Below are 22,244 nucleotides of genomic sequence, written 5' to 3' on the forward strand. Positions count from 1 at the left end.
TTCTTTTCTTCCAGCCTTCCTTCAGAAAGCTGCATCCGAAAGCAGAATCCTTACTCATTTGTCCTTTGTAATCCAAGTCTAGAGTATATTGCTTAATGGTAGTGTGTTCAGCATGCGCGAATGAGATCACTGGTTCAAGTCCCCAGAACCACTTATTTTCTGAGGTTTGGGGGCTTCTATAGATTAGAAATCTGTCAGAAATCATGTAGTCTGCTTTTGAAAACTTTGGACAAAATGCACCAAGGCACAGACTCAAACAGAAAAGGCCGTCTAATTTTTTACTGACTTCACCAACTCTCAAATGTTTAATAAATGGCCCCTTAGGATTTTTCTAAGTGGGTCATAGTGACTGTCCTGCACAAGGAAGCGTTAGAGTTGACATCTTCCTCTAAGCCATTAGTTTGCTGGTTGTAATGGTTTTCCTATTGAGTGCTTACTGGAAAGTATGTATTTTATATGGATCATTTCACTCAGTATTTCCAAAACTCAAGCAAACTGATTCCAGAAGAAAGGCTCAGAGTGAGTTATCCAGCTTCACCTTACAAGGAGTGGGATTCAAACCTGAGTCTGTATAAAGCCAAAAGCCAAGTTCTACTAGTCTCATACGTTTCTGACAACATACCATTACTTAGTATGCAGCTGATGGTCCCTTTTGCACTTTTACAAAAATCTGGAATGATGAATTCTCAGTATTTTATTAAATTATTGAAGGGTGTGGCAGCACATGACTGAAATCCAAACTGCCTCTGCTTCCTGAGATCTAAGATTAAAGGAATGTAACACCAAGTCCTACAACACGGCAAAATAAACAATAAACAATCACCTGGTTTTAGGACGGAACGGCAATGGGACCTGTCATAGTTTGAATATGCTTGGCTCAGGGAGTGGCACTATTTGGAGGTGTGGATTTGTTGGAAAAGGTGTGTCACTGTGAGCATGGGTTTTAAGAATTGCATCCTAGCTGCCTGGAAGTCAGTCTTCCCCTATTGGTTTTTCGGTGAAGATGTAGAATTCTCAGCTCTACCTTCACCATGCCTGCCTGTATGCTGCCATGTTCCTGCCTTGATGATAATGAACTGAACCTATAAATCAGCCCCAATTAAATGCTGTCCTGATAAGAGTGGCCTTGGTCATCAGCTTGTTCTCAGAAGTAAAACTCTACTTAAGCCAGATTTTTAAGTTATCAACTTCCTCTGGCCTTCAAAGCACAGTTTATCCAAAGAGAGTAGCAACTCATCCAGTCATTTATCAAATGATTTAGTAAGGGCTGGGAATGTAGCTCTGTTGGAAGAATATTTGCCCAGAATGCACAAAGCTATATTCAGTATGGAGACCTGTGTAAAAGTGGATGTGATGACAGAACTCAGGAAGTAGAGATAGCAGGGCCAGAAGTTCAAGGTTACTGTCATCTCCATAGCCAGCCCGATGCCAGCCTGGATTACAGAAAACCCTGTGTCAATGAGACAAAATATCAAGCCTCATCCAGTGATGCATACCTTTTATTGAGGACTGTGGAAAGCAGAAGCAAAAGGATCTCTGTGAGCTCCAGGTCAGCCTAATCTACATAGTTGAGTTCCAAGGTAGTCAGGGCTATAAAAAGAGATCTTGTCTCAACAAGTAAAATAAGATAATATACAAAAGGACTATTAATGTCCCCTATTTGGCTTTGTGAGCCCAAGGACCAAGCCAATGGGGGGGGGGTCCCAATTCTAGTGCAGTCAATCAATTTATTTTTCTTTCCGGAGCTGAGGACTGAACCCAGGGCCTTGGCAAAGTGCTCTACCACTGAGCTAAATCCCCAACCAGTTCTATTTTGACTTTAAGGAAATGATCCCATGACTCCCTTTTTGGAGCACAGGATATTTTTCTGAAAAGTAATCAAAGAGTTGCAAAAGATTTGTAAAGATTGTTTAAAATGTTGTGGCAGATACCATTAATCACAGCACCCTGGAGGCAGAGGCAGGTGAGTTTAGGCTATCTTGTATGCATGTGGATCACATGCATGTCTGGCATGCTCAGAGGACAGAAGAGGGTGTCAGGTTCCCAGGAACTAGAATTACATACGGACAGTTATGATCTGCCATGTGGGTGGTAGGAACCAAACCTAGGTCAAATGCAAAACCAACAAGTGCTCTTAACTGCTGAGGTATCTCTCCAAGCTCTACAAAAATCAAACACTTTTGACTGAGTGTAGTTGGTTAAGGGGCAGGATGCTTGCCTACCTTATGCAAGGCAGTACATTCCACAGCACCACACACACTTATAAAGGTACCTGGTAACTTTATCTGGCAACTGGTGAGGGATTTTGAGTTTTGAATTCCCTTTCAGCCACTAGGTAGTGCTAAGGTTATTCTGAGCTATCAATGACTGCATAAAATCTTGAAGTTCAACTTTCAACGTCTCATCTGTGGTCTCCACAAGAAATCCAAGAGGAGTATTCTTAGCCTACGATTCTCTACGCCACTGCCACACCCTCATCCTTTCCAAACACAGATTCTGTTCTGTCAACCCTTTAGACTCAACAAGGCCCTTACAGAGCAAAGTATTCTGTTTAGGTGCCAATGGTGTTAGTGTAGACCAGCAAACTGGAGGACAGCAATACAGTTAACTTTCTGAAATAAAGACTGTTAGGTTAGCTGTCATGGTATCTGGTCAAAGAGAAGCTAATTTCTTAAGTCTCTGACAGACATCTCTAGACTAGACTCTCAAGGCATTAATATTTTAAGATTCTGACAGATTTCTTTAAAATTGAAGGAACTTTTAAAAATAAGTTAAAGGGGGCTAGAGAAATAGCTCAGCAGTTAAGAGCACTAACTGCTCTTCTTGAGATCCTGAGTTCAATTCCCAGCAACCACAAGGTGGCTCACAACCATCTGTAAAGGGATCTGATGCCCTCTTCTTGTGTGTCTGAAGACAGCTACACTGTATTTTTATACTTAAAATAAATAAACCTTTAAAAAAGTTAAAAAAAAAAAAAAACAAAACCTGGTAGTGGTGGCACATGCCTTAATTCCAGAACTCTGGAGGTGGAGGCAGAAGATGGCTGGTTTCCTGTCTTGCTTTGGAGATTACAGTTAAGTGATTGGCTGAATCTCAGAACAGTTTGAATTTTAGATTTTTAACATTGTTAAGACTGCTATAAACTATAAAAACCATTGAAGTTGGACTAAATGTATTTTGCATTATGCTATGTTTAGGTAAGGCCCACCACTGGCTCATGTTTGAACAAGCCTATGAGGGCCAGGGAATGGAATGTAGTGGTTTGAATGTTTGGCCCAGGAAGTGGCACTATTTGGAAGTGTGGCCTTGGAGTGGGGGTGTCACTGTGGGAGTGGGCTTAAGACCCTCATCCTAGCAGCCTTCAGAAGATGTAGAACTCTCAGCTCCTCCTGTACCATGTCTACAGTGATGCTGCTATGTTCCTGCCTTGATGACAATGGACTGAACCTCTGAACCTGTAAGCCAGCCCTGATTAAAGTTGACTTGGTTATGGTGTCTGCTAACAACAGTAAAACCCTGACCAAGACATATGGCTAGACATTATAAGCAGAGTGCTTCATTTAGCAGGGTGACAGATAAAAAGTGCACAAGGTGATGTGAGGGGAACAATGGTGGTGAAAATTTAAATAAAAATTGCTGTTTATCTAGATTTGTCTTAGAGGAAGCAGTCTGAAGATGTGGTGAGGGCGGCTTCTATCACTATTGCACACACTGTATATACTGGATAATGGTGGTATAAACACTCAAGATGACCATCCTTACGAGCTGTGTGGTCATGGGCAGGTTACCTGTCTTAGCTTCTTGACAAGATGGCTCTATGCAGGTAAAAGGTGTCTGCTTCCAACCCTGACAGCCTAGTTCAATCCCTAGAACCAGATAGACAGTGGAAGGAGAAAGGACTCCTGCAAGTTGTCCTGAATCCTACATACATTCTGTGACATATGCATGACCTTTCCAAATAAACATAATAAATGGCTAAGCCATAAAGAACACTTGCTCTTGCAGAAGACCTGGGTTTGATTCCCAGCACCTACATAGCTGCTTATAACCATCTGTAACTCTACTTCCAGGAACTCCAACACCCTCTTCTAAAACTCCTCAGCACCAAGCATGCATGTGGTGTATAGACCTGCATGAAGGCAAAAATACATGTAAAATAAAAATAAAAGATAGAAAAAGGCTGCAATAAATCTCCCAGATAGCCTTCCAGGCATACTAAATGTAAGAAAATCTAGCACAGTAGCTTACTGGCACTAAAGACTGAAATATTCCACAAAGGAGATCTACATGCACCATACCTCAAGCCTTTAAATCCCTATTTCAAGCTATCATTCCTGCCTTGAACCTTTGGGCATGTGTATGTGTGGGGAGGTGTAATAGGTGTGTCAATTTTTATTCTGCCAACTAAGAGCTACAAATGAAGTTGCACCTGCCACCACCTTCTGCCAGTGCTTGGGGCTGAATTCAGGGATTCTTCTATGTTGACTAAGCAGTTTACCACTGAGCCATAGCCCAAGCTCCATCTTCTCATTTTAATATTTAAAAAATCGGTTTTGTAGCACAAAGGTTTTGATCCAGAATCCAGGTCCTTGTGCATGACATGCATAGTCTCAGGTTTGTTCTCCACCACCAACACAAAGGTGGGTGGGAGCTGAAGTGATGGTTCAGCCAATAAAGCACTCGTCTTGCAAGACTAAGGGCCTAAGTTTAGGGCCCTGAAACCCAAGTAAAAAGCTAGGAATGATGGTTAATGTCAGTCTGAACAGAAGGCAGACAGATCCAGGGCACTGAGCTGGCCCACCCCAACACCTACCCCATCTATGAGCTGCTGGAGTATGTGAAGGGGCTGGTCCTGCAGAACCAAAGCTGCAGGATCTCCATGGTTTGGGCAACAATAGGTTACTGGAGAGGAGTCCCAGTGAGGATGATAGCGTAGCAAAAGCCAGAGGCCTCAAAACAAATCACTCGATGCAAGGATTATTGTTTGGACAAAGGGGTACACTGTGTGACACACCACAGTTTACATGACAAGACTTTTCTCATTTTTTAATTTTTTCATTTTCTACTTCCTTTTTGGGGAGGTTATAAGGGTAGAGAGCAAACATGGAAGAACTGGAAAATTAGTGGGATTGGTTGGGGTATATATAAAATTCACACACACACATACACACACACACACAAATCAATAAATTATGGGGGGGGGCGTGAAAAGAGAGAAAGGCAAAGCCATTGAAGCTCACTGGCCAGCTAGTCTCACCTGTCTGGCAAAATAAGCCTGCAAGAGACCCTGTCTTAAAAACCAAAATCCAACCAACCAACCAAACAAACAAACAAAAAAAACCAGACACCCGAGGAACAATACCCAAGGTTGTTGTTATATGTAGCATATAACTCTACACATATGTGTATGTACACATACACATATGTATGCACTTCCCTCAGTTCCTCCCATACAAAAATTTGGAAAGAATGTTCTCTCAGATACAATTAAAAATACAAAACAAAACCTTACTAAAGCATTATTCTCATTTCTCCACAGGTAAAAAAATGTCTTTAGTCATAATCCAACTCTAAAACTTGTATCATTGAGCATCTATTCCTCTTGTTCTATCAGGCTTGGCATCAAAGGTCTGATCCACCTGCCTCTGGCTCACAAGTGCAACCATGACCAACCTGTTTATTCTTTGAAAATTAAATGCTTTTTAAATCTGTAACTCTGGGCTGGAGAGATGGCTCAGTGGTTAAGAGCACTGAGTGCTCTACCAGAGGCCCTGAGTTCAAATCCCAGCAACCACATGGTGGCTTACAACCATCTGTAATGGGATCTGATGCCCTCTTCTGGTGTGTCTGATGACAGCTACAGCGTGTTCATATAATAAATAAATAAATAAATAAATAAATAAATAAATAAATAAATAAATAAATAAATAAATCTTTAAATCTGTAACTCCACCTTCAGGGGACCTGATGCTCTCTAGTCTCACCTCTTTGGGCCACAGGTGTGCATGCACACACACGCACGCGCACGCACACACACACCTTCTAAACTATAGTTAGATGGAGATTTTAAAGTATTTATACTTTGTAGTGCTAGAATGCAATATTGGAAAGAATCCTTTGAAGCTTAGAGCTAAACACCCATGTCTGGAGATCATGGGAGAAAGCAGGGGCTCCCAACCCTGGGAAACAGAATGGACTATGGGGTGACATGAGTTCTGTAGTCTGTCCTTAAGTGACCAAAAGCAAAAGTTTCACTCTCATGACTAAGATAGTCTCTGAACAGAAAATACAAATGTAGCCAAATAATGGAATATGAGGGGTTTAGTGTTTTATTTTGCCGACTGAATGATAATTTTTTATTTTCCTTTCTTCCTTCTTTTGAAAACAAATAACAACACAAAACAAAAACAAGCCAAAACAAAGCAAGGTCATACTATGTAGCCCTGGCTGGCCTGGAACTTGCTATATAGTCCAGGACAGCCTTGAATTCATGGACATCTACCTCTCTCTACTTCCTGAGGTATTACTATTCCTGCCTGGTGATTTCACTTTGAGGTATATGTTTAGTTCAAATGTTACAGACTGCATACTTTGTGGGAAAGTACTCCTTATTGAAATAAAAAGACATGTGCATGTGGGTATGAACACAAAAACACAAATGATCTAAGAGCAACAATCTAATATGTATTAAGTTCTTATTGTAAAACATTACTGATGAAGTGGGCAGAATATTCTTATTAACTCTACACAGCACATATCCATGTTAAGAGACTGTTAGAGGGGCTGAAAAGACAGCTCAGCAGTTGAGAGTATTTGTAGCTTGTGTAGAGAATAAGACTAAGTTCCCAGTACCCACATGGTGGCTCACAATCATCTCTAATATCAGTTGTAGGGATCTGACTTCTGCTCTGAATTCTGAGGGCACCAGGCATGCACATGGTACATGGTCATATATGTAGGCAAAACATTCATATGCAGAAAAATAAAATTTTCAAATCTATTTTTTCTTTTCAAAAAGTACCTAGCGCTTCTAGAACTTTTTAATGTCAATATAGGATGCTGAATATGAGATGCAAAGTTAAAAGGAATACAGAAACATATTTACAATTTGTATGTTCAGACTAGATATCTGCTAGGAATTTTAAACAAGATAGACAGATAGATGCATGTAAGCAAATGAGAAATCATGGGGCTTATGAGCTAAGCAACTTGTTCAAATACCCTCAGCAAGTCACTGGTAGACTAGGGTTCCTCAGGTCTTTTGTATTTCAGTCTCGTTTTCGACTTGTAAACAAAGTTCTTAGCTGCAGATGCACACACAGCACGCATGTGGAGCTTTAACTGATTCTTATGTCCAGGAAATACACCAGACTAATGAAAGTTGAATCTCTGAGTAGGGAAACCATGGCTTCAGCATATTTTAAAAACCTTTCTAATATGAAGGCAAGAGCCACTGTCCCAGACCATAGTGCCTCCAAAGACAATCAAGTACAAAGCAGGTTCTAGGAATAGGTTTATTAGAGCTTCCTGAAAACTGGTACAACTCCAGACCAAGTTCCTGCTTATTCATGGCCATTGTGACGGCCACCATAGTATCACGCAGTCACAGCCACTGTATTGTTCCCAATAGCTTGACACAACAGGTTCCCCCCCCCCATTTTTTATTTCTTGAACTGTCACCAATGACGTATGCAAGCCCAACTATGACTGAGAACCAGGGCTTCTCTCTGAAGTCTCAATGTGGGCCACTGTGGCATGCAGCCAGCTGTCTTTTCTTCCTCTCCATCTTTCTCTTAAAAACAGAGTCTGATCTCAAACCTTTCATGTATCCCAGTCTGGCCTTGAGCCAACCCGCCTGTCTTGTCTTCTCAGGTTCTAGGATTAGAAATGTGTGCAAACGACAGTTTTTCTCTGTCCTGCTTTTCAAAGAAAGGCAGCAATGCCTTTTCCATCCCTAAGCCAAACCTTACCTGCTCTCCAGTCTTCTTGCAGCTGTCTTTTTCATGGCACATACCTGATGGAGCTATGTCATTAGGATGTTAACTCATGAAATAAGTACAAAAGCTTTGAAATGTTTATTGTGTTGAGTAGGTGGGTGGAGCAACAGTGCAGGGAAACTTATGCATTTGTTTCTCTACTGATCACATTAGTGTGGAACAAGATTAAGTGACATTATGAGCAATAGAAGAAACAAGCATAAATACAGCCACAGTAGCCAGATCTTCTAATTCAGCGAAGGATGAGCTGACATTTACGGCCTCAATTCACATTTATCCGAGAGCCTAAACCAATCACACGCTCTCGGACTGTTGTAGGCCAGTGAAAAAGGGCGGTAGACAACATTTATATACAAGGAGGAAACCATTTATTAAAACTGTTTTTATCTAAAACTACACACAGTTTGATCTCTTGTTCATAAATTAGGCTAAGTCTAACATCATTAAACCAGTATTATTTACAAAATGAACCTTTGCTTTGCTTTATCGGTAGGTTCACAGACTGGGTTTTAAACCCCACTTCAGTCTATATTTCAGAATCTTGCGATCAAAGCCAGGCAACCCCTACAAGGGTGGAGATCAGCTTCGAGAGCAACATTTATCATTCACCAGAATGAAAGCCACAAGTGAACAAGATGGAACCAACCCAAACAATCCTTATTTGCTTTCCAAAATCATGCTGTACCTAATTCTCCCATTCTATGTAGACGGGGGGGAGAGAGACCTGATTGATTTTAACAACGGCAATGAACTGATCCTCTTTAAAACAGGAGTGAGATGGCTTAGTGGGCTAGGATGGACACCAACAGACGATAAAGTCAATTTAACTCAAACCCAGACTGTCCCACACACCCTGGCAATGGGCCCATTCTGACAGGCTTTTCTCATTTCATCTGAAGTCACGGGTACAATGTTCTTACTCGCCAGTTATATATATAGTGCCAAAATCTTGCAAGACAGAGAACAGACCCCTCAGAAACTCAAAGCAAAATGTTAAATAATAAAAACTGCTGGCAATATTGTACAGTTTCTCAGATTCTAATAGGCTGGCTCCAGAAGGAAATTTATCTCAGATACTCATAAAAAGGTGAAGTTTGTATATATACAAAAAGACAATATTATGATGTAGTGTCACCTGTCAAAAAGAATATCCACAATGGAACTGTCAATAAACACTTGCAATAAAGGGCAATCAAAATACAAGAGAAAGAAAAATACACATAAGTTAATTTGTTATTTGAGAAATGAATAGAATATATGCATAAATTGATAAATACTTGTCTCCATGGTCACTAATTCCAAGGACTAGTTAATAGTTAGTTTCTAGCTAAATTATCACGGGACACTCTGGTACACACTCTCTTCTGTGGTCAGTCTGTTCTGGCAAGACTCCATTAAGCACTTGCCCTTGGATGGCTCTGAGGCAACCACACTTCATTTAGAAGCAACCCAGATAACCACTACCAAGACCGTAACAATCACTGAGAGGACAAGCACGAGGATACACATCTTCTTGCGAGACTTTTTCTGAGGAAAGAAATATTTAAAAACACTCATGAAACAAGTAAACATGTTTATACCAAGATTCAGAGTGCATCATAATCTGACTCCTTATCATTCTGAACATCCTTATATTTCACTGCTGAGATTTAACACAGGTCTTCATGCACGCTAGGTAAGCACCCCGTTTCTGAGTGCCATCCCCAGCCTACAATTAACTCTTACCACCCACAAAGATGCAAACATCTTTTTTTAAAGGATTTATTTATTATTTAATGTATATGAGTGCTTTATCTGCATGTACACCTAAGAGCATCAGACCCCATTACAGATGGTTGTGAGCCACCATGTGGTGTTGTGGGATATGAACTCAGGACCTCTGGAAGGGCAGCCAGTGCTCTAACCACTGAGCAATCTCTCCAGCCCACAAACATCTCAAAAATCTCAAGTTGCCAGTTCTAAGTAGTACTGCAAGTGTCACCGTTCCCAAATGCAAGTTTGCAAAGGAGCTGTGCCTTTGTTCTACGTGTTGTTTGCTGATATGACTTGTCTCACATTAGCCACTTTGTTCTTGAATCTTGTTCAAATCCAGCTTCTACCTCCATGGCTGGAATTACAAGCAGCTGCCACATCCACCCATGGAAGCTAAGGATTTGGATTCCAGGGCTCTGTTTGCTCTAACCACTGAGCTTTCTCCAGAGGCCCTTATGTATGTATTTATTTTATTTTAATTTATTTTTATTCTTTAATTTAACTTATTTTATTTTTATGCATGTATTTTAATAACTCACTTCTATCTCAGACTGTATGTTCATTGTAAAATATATAAGCAGTAGAAAGATAATAACCCTCCATAGATGAGACTGTTAACATAAGATTCTATTTCTTTCTGTTCTCTTGTTTGTTTGAAATAAGGTCTCACTCTGCAGCCTTGGCTGGCCTGGATCTCTCTCTCTAGTTCAGGTTAGCTCTCTCTAGAGATCCACTACCTTGGCCTCCTGAATGCTGGGCTAAAGACCCATGCTAGCATGCCAGGCTCCTCCTACTCTCTCATCTCTACATATTCCTGTTTGGAATAACTGGATCATACTGTACATTTGATGTTCTTCTCCTTAGCATTTACCTCGAACTCTCCTTTTCTGCTATAATCTCATTAACATCTCTTAGCTCCCACACACTACAACATTGGGTAGACGTAATTACTCTTTTACTGAAGTAAACTAAAATCATCAGGTTTTCAAGAACTCAACTTGCCCATGTGTGTTCCCAGGTAAAATACAGCTACTCTAGGAATCCAGAAAATGACTAAAATGCTAGTTACTTCTAAAAAGCCATGCAACATCAAATGAGGACATCATTTTTAATACCTAAAACCTGAGTTATAGACTCAGAAGAAGAGTAGGGTATTGTGCCACATGCCTTTAATTTCAGCACATGGGGGCAGAGGCAGGAGAATCTCTATGAGTTCCAAGCCAGCCTGCTCTACAAAGTCCAAGTGAGCTAGGACTACACAGTGAGAACCTGTCTCAACCAAACCAAACAAAAAAGACTCATAAAAGTCTTAAAGCTGGGGCTGTTGAGATGGCTTAGTGGTTAAGAGCACTGACTGCTGTTCTTCCAGAGGTCCTGAGTTCAATTTCCAGAAACCACATGGTGGCTCACAACCACCTGCAACAGGATCTGATGCTCTCTTCTGATGTGTCTGAAGACAGCTACAGTGTATATATATATATTATATATATATATATATATAAAATATATATATATATATTATATATAAATAATATATATATATAAATAATTTTTTTTTAAGTCATAAAGCCAGAAGCATCACCTTCTGGGCACAGCTCCATGATGATTAATTAAGGCCTATCCCCAATGAGCCAGCATAGCAGATTCTAAGCCACCGTGCTCTGAGTCAACTGTCAGCACACAGTGTCTCCCAAGCTCTGCTCTCACTGCAGCTCTTATTCTCCCAACAGTCCCTCCATTTAGGATATAAGGTTAGCATCATGCTAGATTATAGGCATCAAGCTAGCTCATGACATTAGCTTTACGGCCACACAACTTCTGTGTAAGTTATTCAGGATTGGTCATTGTTGGAGATCTGGCTGCAAAGATAAATGCTAAAAATGGACTAGAGCTGCAAATTATGACTGCTGGCTTCCAGTTTAAACTCAGGCAACAGACTGCAGCTGCCAGCAATGTGTCAGCACAGCCTAGAGGTCCGCTGAGTCTAAGCATTGAGTGACTTTCTTTGATATTGGCTTTTACCTGATAGTAAGCAGCTCTTTGTAGCTGATCAGTGGCTCTTTCCACATGCACCTCTGAGCTTTCCACATTGGCTTCTATGCTATCTGTAAAAAATGCAGTGCACATTTCAGCAATTCAGGTATTTCAACACCGAAAAGAACAAGCAAATTTTCTTTCTTTTTTTTAAAAGCATATGGATGTTTTGTCTGCATATATGTCTGTATACCATGTACATCCCTGGAGGGTGTTGGATCCCTTAGAACTAGAGTTACAAATGGTTGTGAGTTGGTGTGTAGGTGCTGGGAATCAAAGCATAGTCTTTTGGAAGAGCAGCCACTGTTCTTAGCTGCTGTGCCATCTATCCAGCCCCTCTGAACAGATTTGATGGCACAGGCCTTAGGTTCACCATTACCATCCAAACCAGCCAGCCATGAGATCAAAAATTTACTTCATTTAGTTTTTTGAGATAGGGTCTCATGTAGTCTAAGATGGCCTCAACAACATGCCATGTAGCTGATGGTGGCCTGAACTCCTGAAACTCACGACTCTACATGAGCGGGAGGTTACAAGCATCACTATCATTCCCAGCTACAAGTTTCTAACATGGTAAGAGAACACCATTCTTCAGAAATACTGACATATTTAATAGCACGGGGTTATAATTATGCAATTCACCTATATAGGGTTCAAGAAAAACGACTGGGGTGTGTGTGTGTGTGTGTGTGTGTGTGTGTGTGTGTGTGTGTGTGTGTGTGTGTGTGTGCAGAGCACATATTTATGTATCTACACACACAGGGGTACATCACAAGGTAAATGGGGCAAAATGTTATTAACTAAGAAAATTCTGGGTAGAGATATATAAAATATTCCTTATACTGTTTTTATTTTGCAGCTTTTTATAAATTTGAGATCACTTCCACATTAAAAGCTTTTAAAAAAAGTGACTAACGCACAATCCCGCAAGAGTCTGGAGCGGTACAGCTCTTTCTCTAACAGACTTGCAGGCTATAATAGTGAACAGGGCTCACTACAAACCACCCTCTTTAATCTCAACAGTTGACTGTATAAGAAAATGAATTCAGTAATTAAAAAAATATATTCCTAAATTAAGTTTATAGTGACCCATCTTACTGAGTTCTTTGTACTCACCCTAAGGTTAGATGCATTAATAGTACATACCAATCAGATCACCTTGGTCATGGATCATCATAGCTAAATCCTTAAATATCTGATTGACATCCAAAATGTCAGCCTAAGGGAGATTAAAAACAATCAATTAGCTCACATTAAGCAACACGTTAGAAGATTTTTTTCCTTTCCTTCTGTAAAGATTAACAATCACATGTGCTTTAACGGTTTCTCCATAAATAGAAAACTATCTATTGCCTTCCTAATACTGTAAAAGAAAAGTCATGAATCCCATTCATTGAGCAATATTAATTGCACATGTTGCCTGGGAATTAGTAAGCTCACTGAAGCCTGAACGGTATCAGCAGAAGCTGGAGTGCTGTGTGGACACCTGCTCAGTGTGACAGATCCAGGTAGAGCAGACCAGTGCCAGTGACTACTAGGACTTCTGACTGGTAATTTAAATGGCTTCTATAGGACTGTGCAGCATGGGGAACACATGGAAGACAAACAACCAAGGAGATGGTTCCCCAGGAAACTACTAGATCCTGTGTCACGTGGATGATGCCTTATAAACAGCTTCCAACTGACAAACAGCTTCAGTGATTGAGAACAGTTGGCAGGGTCAAAGGACATCCTGTTCTGATTGAAAAAGTTTAATAACTTCCCAGATTGTTAGGCTCAACTGCATGGTATTCACAGCAATAATGGAGCTAAGATTCTCTATGTTCAGGTTTTTACTTTCATATTTAATAAGCCATAGCTTAATATAAATCAGGTGAAAGAACAGTGGACTGGCACCTGTTAAATGTATGCTCATATGGTGGGGTTTGGTTAAGTATTGTCCCAGGTGGTGGGCCATTCAGGAAGGATTAGGAAGGATTAGGAGGTGTGGCCTTGTTAGAGAGGCTACTAGGGGTAGGTTTTTAAGTTCCAAAAGTCCAAGCCAGACTCAGTTTCACTCTCTCTCTGCCTTCAACTTGTGGATCAGATGTAAACTTTCAGCTACTGCCTCAATAACCATGCCTGCCTGCCTAAACGGTAAGCATCTGCCTTCTGCTGGGCTGTGCAGACTAGAGCCTGCCTTCTGTGGTTCCACACAGCCCTGCTTAACCTGGAGATGGCCACTGAGAGGGAAGGTTCTAGGAATCAACACAGTATTGCCTGCCTTCCTGTTTTCCATGCAAGCTTCTCTCCTGGAGATCATATGAAAGACTCAATTCAGCCCTTTTCATATTAATCTGGTGAAAGAAAATCCCCTAATATCTGCAGACACCTGAGCCAAACAAAGGCCATAGCCTGCCTCTCACCTCCAGCTGCCGAATCGCCGTTTCCCTCTCTTTAATAAGTTCCAGGTCTTGCTCAGTGATGGCTGCCTCTTCCTCCTGACTCTGCATCTGGTTCCACTCCTCATGGCTACAGGGAGATAAGCACTCAGTTGATTCCTTCTCTCTAATGTATGAGGAGACAAAACTACACCTCTACTAACAGCAGAACCTAGGTGATGTTACTCAGGAACCAACTCTTCTGCTATCAGTACAAAATCCCTGTGGCTGTATTTCCCATCCGGAGGCAAAGATGTGACATAAAGAAAGTAAAACTGAGACGAGGCGTGATTATAAAGGATAGACCTCTTTGCCTTGGTCTTTGTTGTTGTTTGCAGTCTTGCTAGGACTTGCTAGAAAAGGAAAATATCCAGAGGTTTAACTCAATGAATTACACAGACCTGGCTCTCCAGGAAACTCTCAGAGTATAGCAGGGCTGGTGCCAGGCCCACTAAATGAAGGAAGAAAAATACACTAAGCCACCAAATAGGGTTTCACCGACTCATCTACCAGAACCACATCTGGAATTTCCTTGACACTATGCTTTGGGATAGACTCCACTTAAGAGAAAACCAAACTAAAACCTAATAAAATGTTTGCAACTTGATTTTTTTTTTCCAGGTAATTCTGTGCACCATGTATATACCTGGTGCCCACAGAGGCCAGAAGAGCTTTGGATCCCTTGAAACTGTAGTTTTAGATAGTTGTGAGTACACTTAGGAGAAAAATGTACTATCTACTAAATTAAAAAAAAAATAGAGCAGGCATGGCACCTGGTAGCCAGAAGACGGCACTGAATCCTCTTGGACCAGACTACAGACAACTGTGAGCCACCATGTGAGTATTGGGAACGGAACCTGTTCCTCTGCAAAAGCAGCCATTATTCTTAACCACTGAGTCATCTCTCCAACTCTAGTTATTCATTACTTACTTATGTGACAGACAAGCTAAGTAGCCTAGGCTACCTCCAATCCTCTTGATCCTCCTGCCTCATCCCACACGGTGCTAGGGTTACAGGTATGCATTACCACGTTTGGCTCATCTCCAGATCTTATTTCTAGTTTTTCCCTGAGTTAAGTTCTCACTATGTGGCTCTCGCTGTCCTACTGTCCTAGAATTCACTATGTAAACCAGGCTGACCTTGAATTCTCAGAGATCCTCTTGTCTCTGCTTATCAAGCGCTGGGATTAAAGGCAAGTGCCACTACAACCAGCCCTGATCTTTTTTTTTTTTTTTAAATTTTTAAGTAAAAATAGTCACAAAGAGACTGGAGAGATGGTTCAATAATCAAGAGCACTACTTGCTCTTAGAGAGGACCCAGGTTTGACTCCTAGCACCTACATGGTAGCTCACAACTATCTAAAACTCCAATTTTAAGGGACTCAAAGCTCTATTCTGGTCTTTGTCGGCACTGGGCATATGCATGCTAAACAGAATTACATGCAAGCAAACCTCCATAAACATAAGAAAAAAAAAAATCCACAAAGGTGTGGATTCACAGTGACTATCCCGAGTGACTTTTACCTGTCAAATGAGACGAGCTGTTCTTCTCTTTGCCTGTCTTCTGCCTAAAAAACAGATGGCTGTCATTGCTATTATCCAAAAACATGCCAGAGATACACAAAACAAGAGCTGCCTTAGCCACAGTTCTAAGGAGTGACATCCCTCCACTCTGACCAGATCTATAAGACAACACTCTGGCAATCTGTCTTGAGTAAGAAACAAGTATAAAATGGGAGAAAGTAAGTCTGCCTTTCAGTTTGGACGAGAACATACAGCATGTTATCTGCTGGAGAAAGGGAACGTGCTGGGGTGCACCCTCTGGCTGGTCCTTCTCTTGGGAGTGAACTTACAGAAAGACGAGATCCAGCTCTCGCTCTCGCGATGCTTTCTTTTTCCTTCTCAGATACCCTTCTCTGCACAACCTGGAAATTGTTTAAGGCCGACGAGAAGTCATTCATGAGCCGCTCCTTCTGAAGCTTCTGCTGGCGCTGAAGAAAGTAAGCAGAAACTTGAAATCGCAAGTGAACTCAGAATCATTTGGGTTAATACTGATTAAAAGCATTATATATGATACTGATTATATACTTAAGAGATTTCATAGTACAAAAGTTAATATAAAATACCCCCTCCCCCCGCTTAATGCTGCGTTTGTTCTTTCCTGAATCAAATTCCCAGTTTATCCTACAGACCAGGTTGAAGCACACTGTTGAACCTGGGAACTAGGTGGCATTTACAATACTCAAAAGGAATTGCAATTTGAAATATTTGGTCCCTGGACAATCCAAATGCATAGTAAAGCCTTTGAGCTCAGAGCATCTAGTTTCTTTTTTGTTTTTCAGGGCTTTTTGCAGGGGGAGGGGGAATTAAAACCACTTTTCTATACTGTTATTAGTTTTCCTGAAAATTACCATTATTTTCCTTTACAGCTTTTCTTTTTAAAGTTTTAAAAATCTCAAAAAACTTAAAAAAAAAAAAAACCCGACTTTATTTACCTTTAGTTATCTTCACTACACTACTTAACTATAAATTGAGACCACTCTCTGGGCTACACATCTGACTTAAATACTGTATTGTTCTTCTCCTCCTGTTCTTCCTCCTCTTCTTCCTCTTCCACTTCTTCTTTAACGGTTTGTGGAGACAGGGTGTTTCTGTGCATCCCTGGCTGTCCTGGAACTTGGTCTGTAAAACCAGGCTGTCCTTGAATTCATAGACACTCACCTGCCTATGCCTCCTAAATGCTGGGATTAAAGCCATGTGCTCCTCTGCCCAGCCAATACTGTATTTTTGTGAATAGCTTATTTTCCTATGTCATAAAACTGAAAAATATCATAACTTAAAAAAAAGGAGGGGCTCAGTGGTTAAGAGCACTGGCTGCTCTTCCAGAGGTCCTGAGTTCAATTCCCAGCAACCACATGGTGGCTCACAACCATCTGTAATGGGATCTGATGCCCTCTTCTGGTGTGTCTGAAGAATACACACAAAGCAACAGTAGTCACATACATAAACTAATAAATCGTCAAAAAAAAACCTTTAAAGGAGGCGTTCTAAAAGTCAAACGTGCACACAAGGTCACCCCTGAGGAACGGACCAACAGCAACTGATGGGGGACACTGCCTGGTGAGGACAACCTACTAATGTAGAGAAACTAGGCTGTCACATTTGCTAGCTAGAATGAGAAATAAAAAAAAATTACTGCTACAATCTAGGTTTAATAGGTAGGAGGACATAATGGCAGTAATTGGGTAACAAAAAGGAGTATAAGAAACATTATGACTTGGTGACTAGAGATGGAAGAAGAGGGTACAGTCAGAATGACTCAGACTTCAAACCCGGGGAGGTGACAGCAACACTGAAAGCCACTTTAGGTGAGAAAATTTTTCTTCTTTCTGGGATTTTAATCTTTGCATTGAAAAGATTTTAACAGGCTGGACACAGTGATGCAGGCCTTTGATCCCAGCACCTGGGGGCCAGCCTGGTAAAGTCAGTCCTAGGCCAGCCAGAGACACACAGTGAAACTTTGTCTTAAACAAACAACCCCCAAAAGAAAATTCTGTGGGCTGTAATTCCAGCACTCTAGGCAAAGACAGGAGGACTGTTGCAGGAAGGAAAGAACGTCACCCCTAACCTTGCTGTCTAAAGTTGCTGAAGCTGGGCATGGCAGGCAGCACGCCTTTGATCTCAACACTTGGGAGGCAGAGGCAGGTGGATTTCTGTGAGTTTGAAGCCAGCCTGGTCTACAGATAGAGTTCTAGTGCTGCCAGAGCTACACAGAAAGACCAACCAACAAATAAACAAATAAAAATTACTCACTGGGTCAAACACATGGCCTTATATATACATATCAAGAAAACACACTGAGTATCCCTTGGCCCCAAAATGCCATTTTTAAAATAAATCATACTTTCTACATTACTATACTCTTTAAAATTAGAAATTTTAATAATTGAATTTATTTTATAAACTTGTATTTACTACATTTTATGTAAAAAGTCCTTCCATTATTGTCAGTTTTAAATCTCTATAAGTAAAGTTAACCTGAGTCTCAGTAAAGTTAAAGTGAGTCTCATTGTAACAATTAGTAATTTACATTTACCTTCAAATTTTTTTCTTTAGGACAAATCAAAGGCACATTTTTTCCCCTATGCTGGGGCTGGAACCAAAGACCTTGCATGGACCAGCTAAGTGCTCTATGAGCTATAAGTGTCTAGTTCTTATTTGTCAGTTATTTCTATAAGGATATATATATATTCATTCAACTTATTTCATAGGTTTGAATGAGAAACTCAGAATAAGGCCATTATTACTGTACTTTACAGGAAGGTAATATATTCAAGAGGGGAGAGCAAGAGCTGGAGACACAGTGCAGTAGCAGATCAGGTATCTAGCATGTGCATGGCTCTGGATTCCATTCCCAGCACCACAGGTAAGTCTGAGAGAAGAGCTAAACAAGGTAACAGTAGCTGGCAGCACAATGAGATAAGTTTGGGAACCCTCTGGATGCCATCATCACGATGACACTGACACCAGTAAACAGGCGAGGCTCCTGGGAAGAGAGGCTGAGGGAAGAACTCTGGGGTATGCCAACTTTGAGAAAGAATCAGGGAAGAGGGCTGAAACTCATCTTGGACACCACAGGTGAAATAAAGGCCACAGTAGTCAGCAGCTGAGCGATCTACTAACAGAATGTATGCATGGGAAACAGAAAGCAAAGCATTTGGTTTAACACAGTAATTCTCACCCTTCCTAATGCTACAACCCTTTAACACAGTTCCTCATATTGTGGTGACCCCCAACCATAAAAGTATTTTCATTGCTACTTCATAACTCTAATTTTGCTAGCTATGAATTGCAATGTAAATATCTGGATATTCAGGATATCTGATATGTGACCCCTGTGAAAGGGTCATGTGACTCCCAAGGAGATCACAACCCACAGCCTAAGAGCCACTGGCATAACATATAGGGCGCCGGTAAGATGAGCAATGGGGCTGAGCCAGATTAGATATGGAAAGGCAAAGGAAGTCAGCACAACAGGACAGGAACAGAATTGTATTTCACTGAGGAGAGCATGTTTGCATCTATTTTGTGTCCTTAAAGACTGAGGCTAATGGAGGGAACAATAGCATGCACAATCCAAAAATATGTCTTTGGCTTCAGAACACAGCAGACAAAGGTTTTGGTAGCAGACCTAACTTTCTATTTATACTTTGCTGGGGCTAATATTTCATTCTCAAGCACTTATAAGACTTTGCCTGCATCAGGCCATTAGAGTCCTTTGTCATCACTATAAAAGCTATTGGCAAATGTGTACTCCTTCAGTGCACAGCTAGGAGAAAGAAAGGGATGGTCTAGAAGGAAGGTGAAGAAAATGGATGGAAGGAGAACAGGCCTATCACTGAAGTATCAGCAGGAGTAAGGACCAAAGCATCTACACAGAAATAACCAGAGGACACACGTACTAAAATGCTAGGGAACAAACCCTGTATACAGGCCAGGTAGGCACTCAATGACAGAACATCTCCAGCTGGAAAAGAAGTCTTCCCTAAGCATCCCTTTATCTTAAGACCTATGGATGACCTGAGCTACAAAAGGGACTGCAAAATATGAAAGCTATTTAGTCAAAATGTATAAATATGAGGCATAAAACAAACTAGAGACCCAGTCTGCAAACCCAGCTGATACCAAAGCCTAGAGATGCAAACACTGAGATTCCTTCTTGGCTAAATACATTGTAATGTGTTATTAATAATAGCAGTAGCCATCACACGCACAGTACATGATGGATGCCATGCACTTTGCTATACCTGGTACAGACATTACTGCCATAATAGTCATACTGTCTCTCTGTATGGGTAGTTTAATGGTCATCTTTACACAACCTATAATTGTATGGGAAGAGAGACTCAATGAGTGATTGTTTACATCGGGTTGGTCTGTCAACATGTCTATAGGAGATTGTCTTAACTAAAGTGAATAGTGTGGAAGAATCCAGTCCACTGCAGGCAACACCATTCCCTAGGTAGGAGATCATGAACTGTATTAGAGTAGAAAACTGGAGGCTAGAGAAATGGCTCATTGGTTAAGAGCACTGACTGCTCTTCCAAAAGTCCTGAGTTCAATTCCCACTAACCACATGGTGGCTTACAATCATCTGTAATGGGATCCAATGCCCTCTCCTGCTGTATCTGAAGACAGCGACAGTGTACTCACATACATAAAAATACTTTTATTAAAAAAAGTAGAAAACTGGAGCTAAGCACAGCAAGTGAAAACAGAACAAGCACACATTTTTCTCCTCTTGAATGTGGATGAGATGTGACTAGTTGCTCAAGTTCCTGTACCTTCATTTTCCCACAATAACAGATTATCGTCTAGAATTGTCAATTCTCCTCTACGTTGTTTTTTTTGTTGTGGTATTTTATCACAGCAACAGAAATGAAACTGGGGAATGTGGTAAGAAAATTAAGTGTTAGAGAATGTCTATCAAGAAAGCCTATTAGCTTTTGTTCCATATATTACCACTCCACCAGAACAAAGTCCTTTTCTAGATAATAAACAAACCAAAATATACCAACCTGCTCTGACGCAGACAAGGGTAGGGGCAAGGACCCTAATTCCTTCAGCAACTCATTTGTTTCCTTGGCAAGCTGATTTGTGGAGTGCTGTAACTGCTGCCTAGGAGAGAAAAGACAGGTGTCAGCATGCTGTGGCTTCTTCAGAGCTCTCTTAGCATTACTTTGTGCTCAGGAATTCCACACAAGGAACGAAGAGCCATTAGAAGAATAGCTTCAGTGCTGTGCTCACAAGCCCACTGAAAGGCCTTCACCATTACTGAAGCAGTTCCACTGAGCAGAAAGATGCTCACTCAATGAAACCTGCTGAAGGAAGCACAGACCAGGAATTTCAACTATTAGGGAAGAAATGCATGTCTGTATTCTGATAGAAACAGAAGAGTAATTACTACCTACACCCAAACTTGATGACTTTAACACACTGAGCTCACTCTAAAATTCTTACTGAATTCCCAGGAGTTGTGCATGGTCAGCACCTATAACAGTCCCACTGACTAGGGTGGTTAGATGAAACTATTAAAAGCATAGCTTCCTACATACCTAGGAAAAAGCTCCAAAGATCCATCCCAAGCTCCTGCTTAAAACCTGGTTCTTTGTGCAGATTTTTCCTTTGCTGTCCACTCCCTTCATCATTATGCCTGGCATCTGGGCCCTATGCTGTTTTGAGCACTTACCTCTTGTACAAGATACTAGATTCAGTCTCTAGCACCTTAAACAGTAACAACCAAAAACCACATATAAAGAAGCTGGGTGATGGCTTCCTCTCCTCTTCAGCAATTTCTACAAAGGTTTTTTGGGGTGACAGAGAAGCCATATGTGGTGGTCTGAATTCATGTTGAGCTCCTAGCCCAAGTGATGATATTAGGAGGTGGGATTAGAAAATTACTAGCCTGTGATGGGCCTTACAAGAATACATTCCACCAAGGACACGATAATAAAAGTATCATCTGGCTAGTGTGATGGTGAATGCCTTTAATCCCTATAATTGGAAAGCAGAAGCAGACAGATCTCTAGAAGTTCCAGGCTAGTCTGGTTTACATAGTAAGTTCCAGGGCAGCCAAGGCTTTAGAGTGAAACCATTTCAAAAGAAAAACAAAGACCAAACATTCTCTATGAAAAAGAGGGCCTTCATCAGACACTATATCTGTCAAAGCCTTGATCTTCATTCAACTTCTCAGCCTTAGAAACTGTGAAAAATAAAATGGTGATTGTTTATAAACTACTCGGTCTATGGTCTATTGTTGCAGCAGTCTTAGTGCCTAGAACAAAAAACACCACACTGTTTTTTCACTGCAAGCAGGCTTCTAAGATTAGAAAAGCAGAGAGATAACAAGAGGAGCCAATCAGGAGCCAGAGCATCCTAGAAACTCTAACATGCAGACATGTCACCTCTCCTTAGAATAGTTCCTTGTGCTAACAGTTACTTGCTCATTTCAGGACATCTAGAGGAAACAAACAATGCTGCT

General features: G+C 40.9%; 1 protein-coding gene across 1 annotated transcript in view; it reads right to left on the reverse strand.

Annotated features, from left to right (window-relative positions):
* Nucleotides 1-7,513: 7,513 nt before the first annotated feature.
* The window catches only part of STX12 (syntaxin 12), a 28,158-nt gene continuing 13,427 nt past the window's right edge, over nucleotides 7,514-22,244 (reverse strand). Inside the window, exons 3-9 of the mRNA XM_080922019.1 lie at nucleotides 20,782-20,881; nucleotides 16,057-16,194; nucleotides 15,728-15,771; nucleotides 14,189-14,294; nucleotides 12,930-13,002; nucleotides 11,772-11,854; nucleotides 7,514-9,524 (exon numbers count right to left, since the gene is read on the reverse strand). Of these exons, the coding sequence (XP_080778145.1) occupies nucleotides 9,432-9,524; nucleotides 11,772-11,854; nucleotides 12,930-13,002; nucleotides 14,189-14,294; nucleotides 15,728-15,771; nucleotides 16,057-16,194; nucleotides 20,782-20,881 (637 nt within the window). The 3' untranslated portion in view covers nucleotides 7,514-9,431. The remainder of the gene's footprint in view (nucleotides 9,525-11,771; nucleotides 11,855-12,929; nucleotides 13,003-14,188; nucleotides 14,295-15,727; nucleotides 15,772-16,056; nucleotides 16,195-20,781; nucleotides 20,882-22,244) is intronic.

Source organism: Micromys minutus, assembly GCF_963924665.1.
Source record: "Micromys minutus genome assembly, chromosome: 9".
NCBI lineage: Eukaryota > Metazoa > Chordata > Mammalia > Rodentia > Muridae > Micromys > Micromys minutus.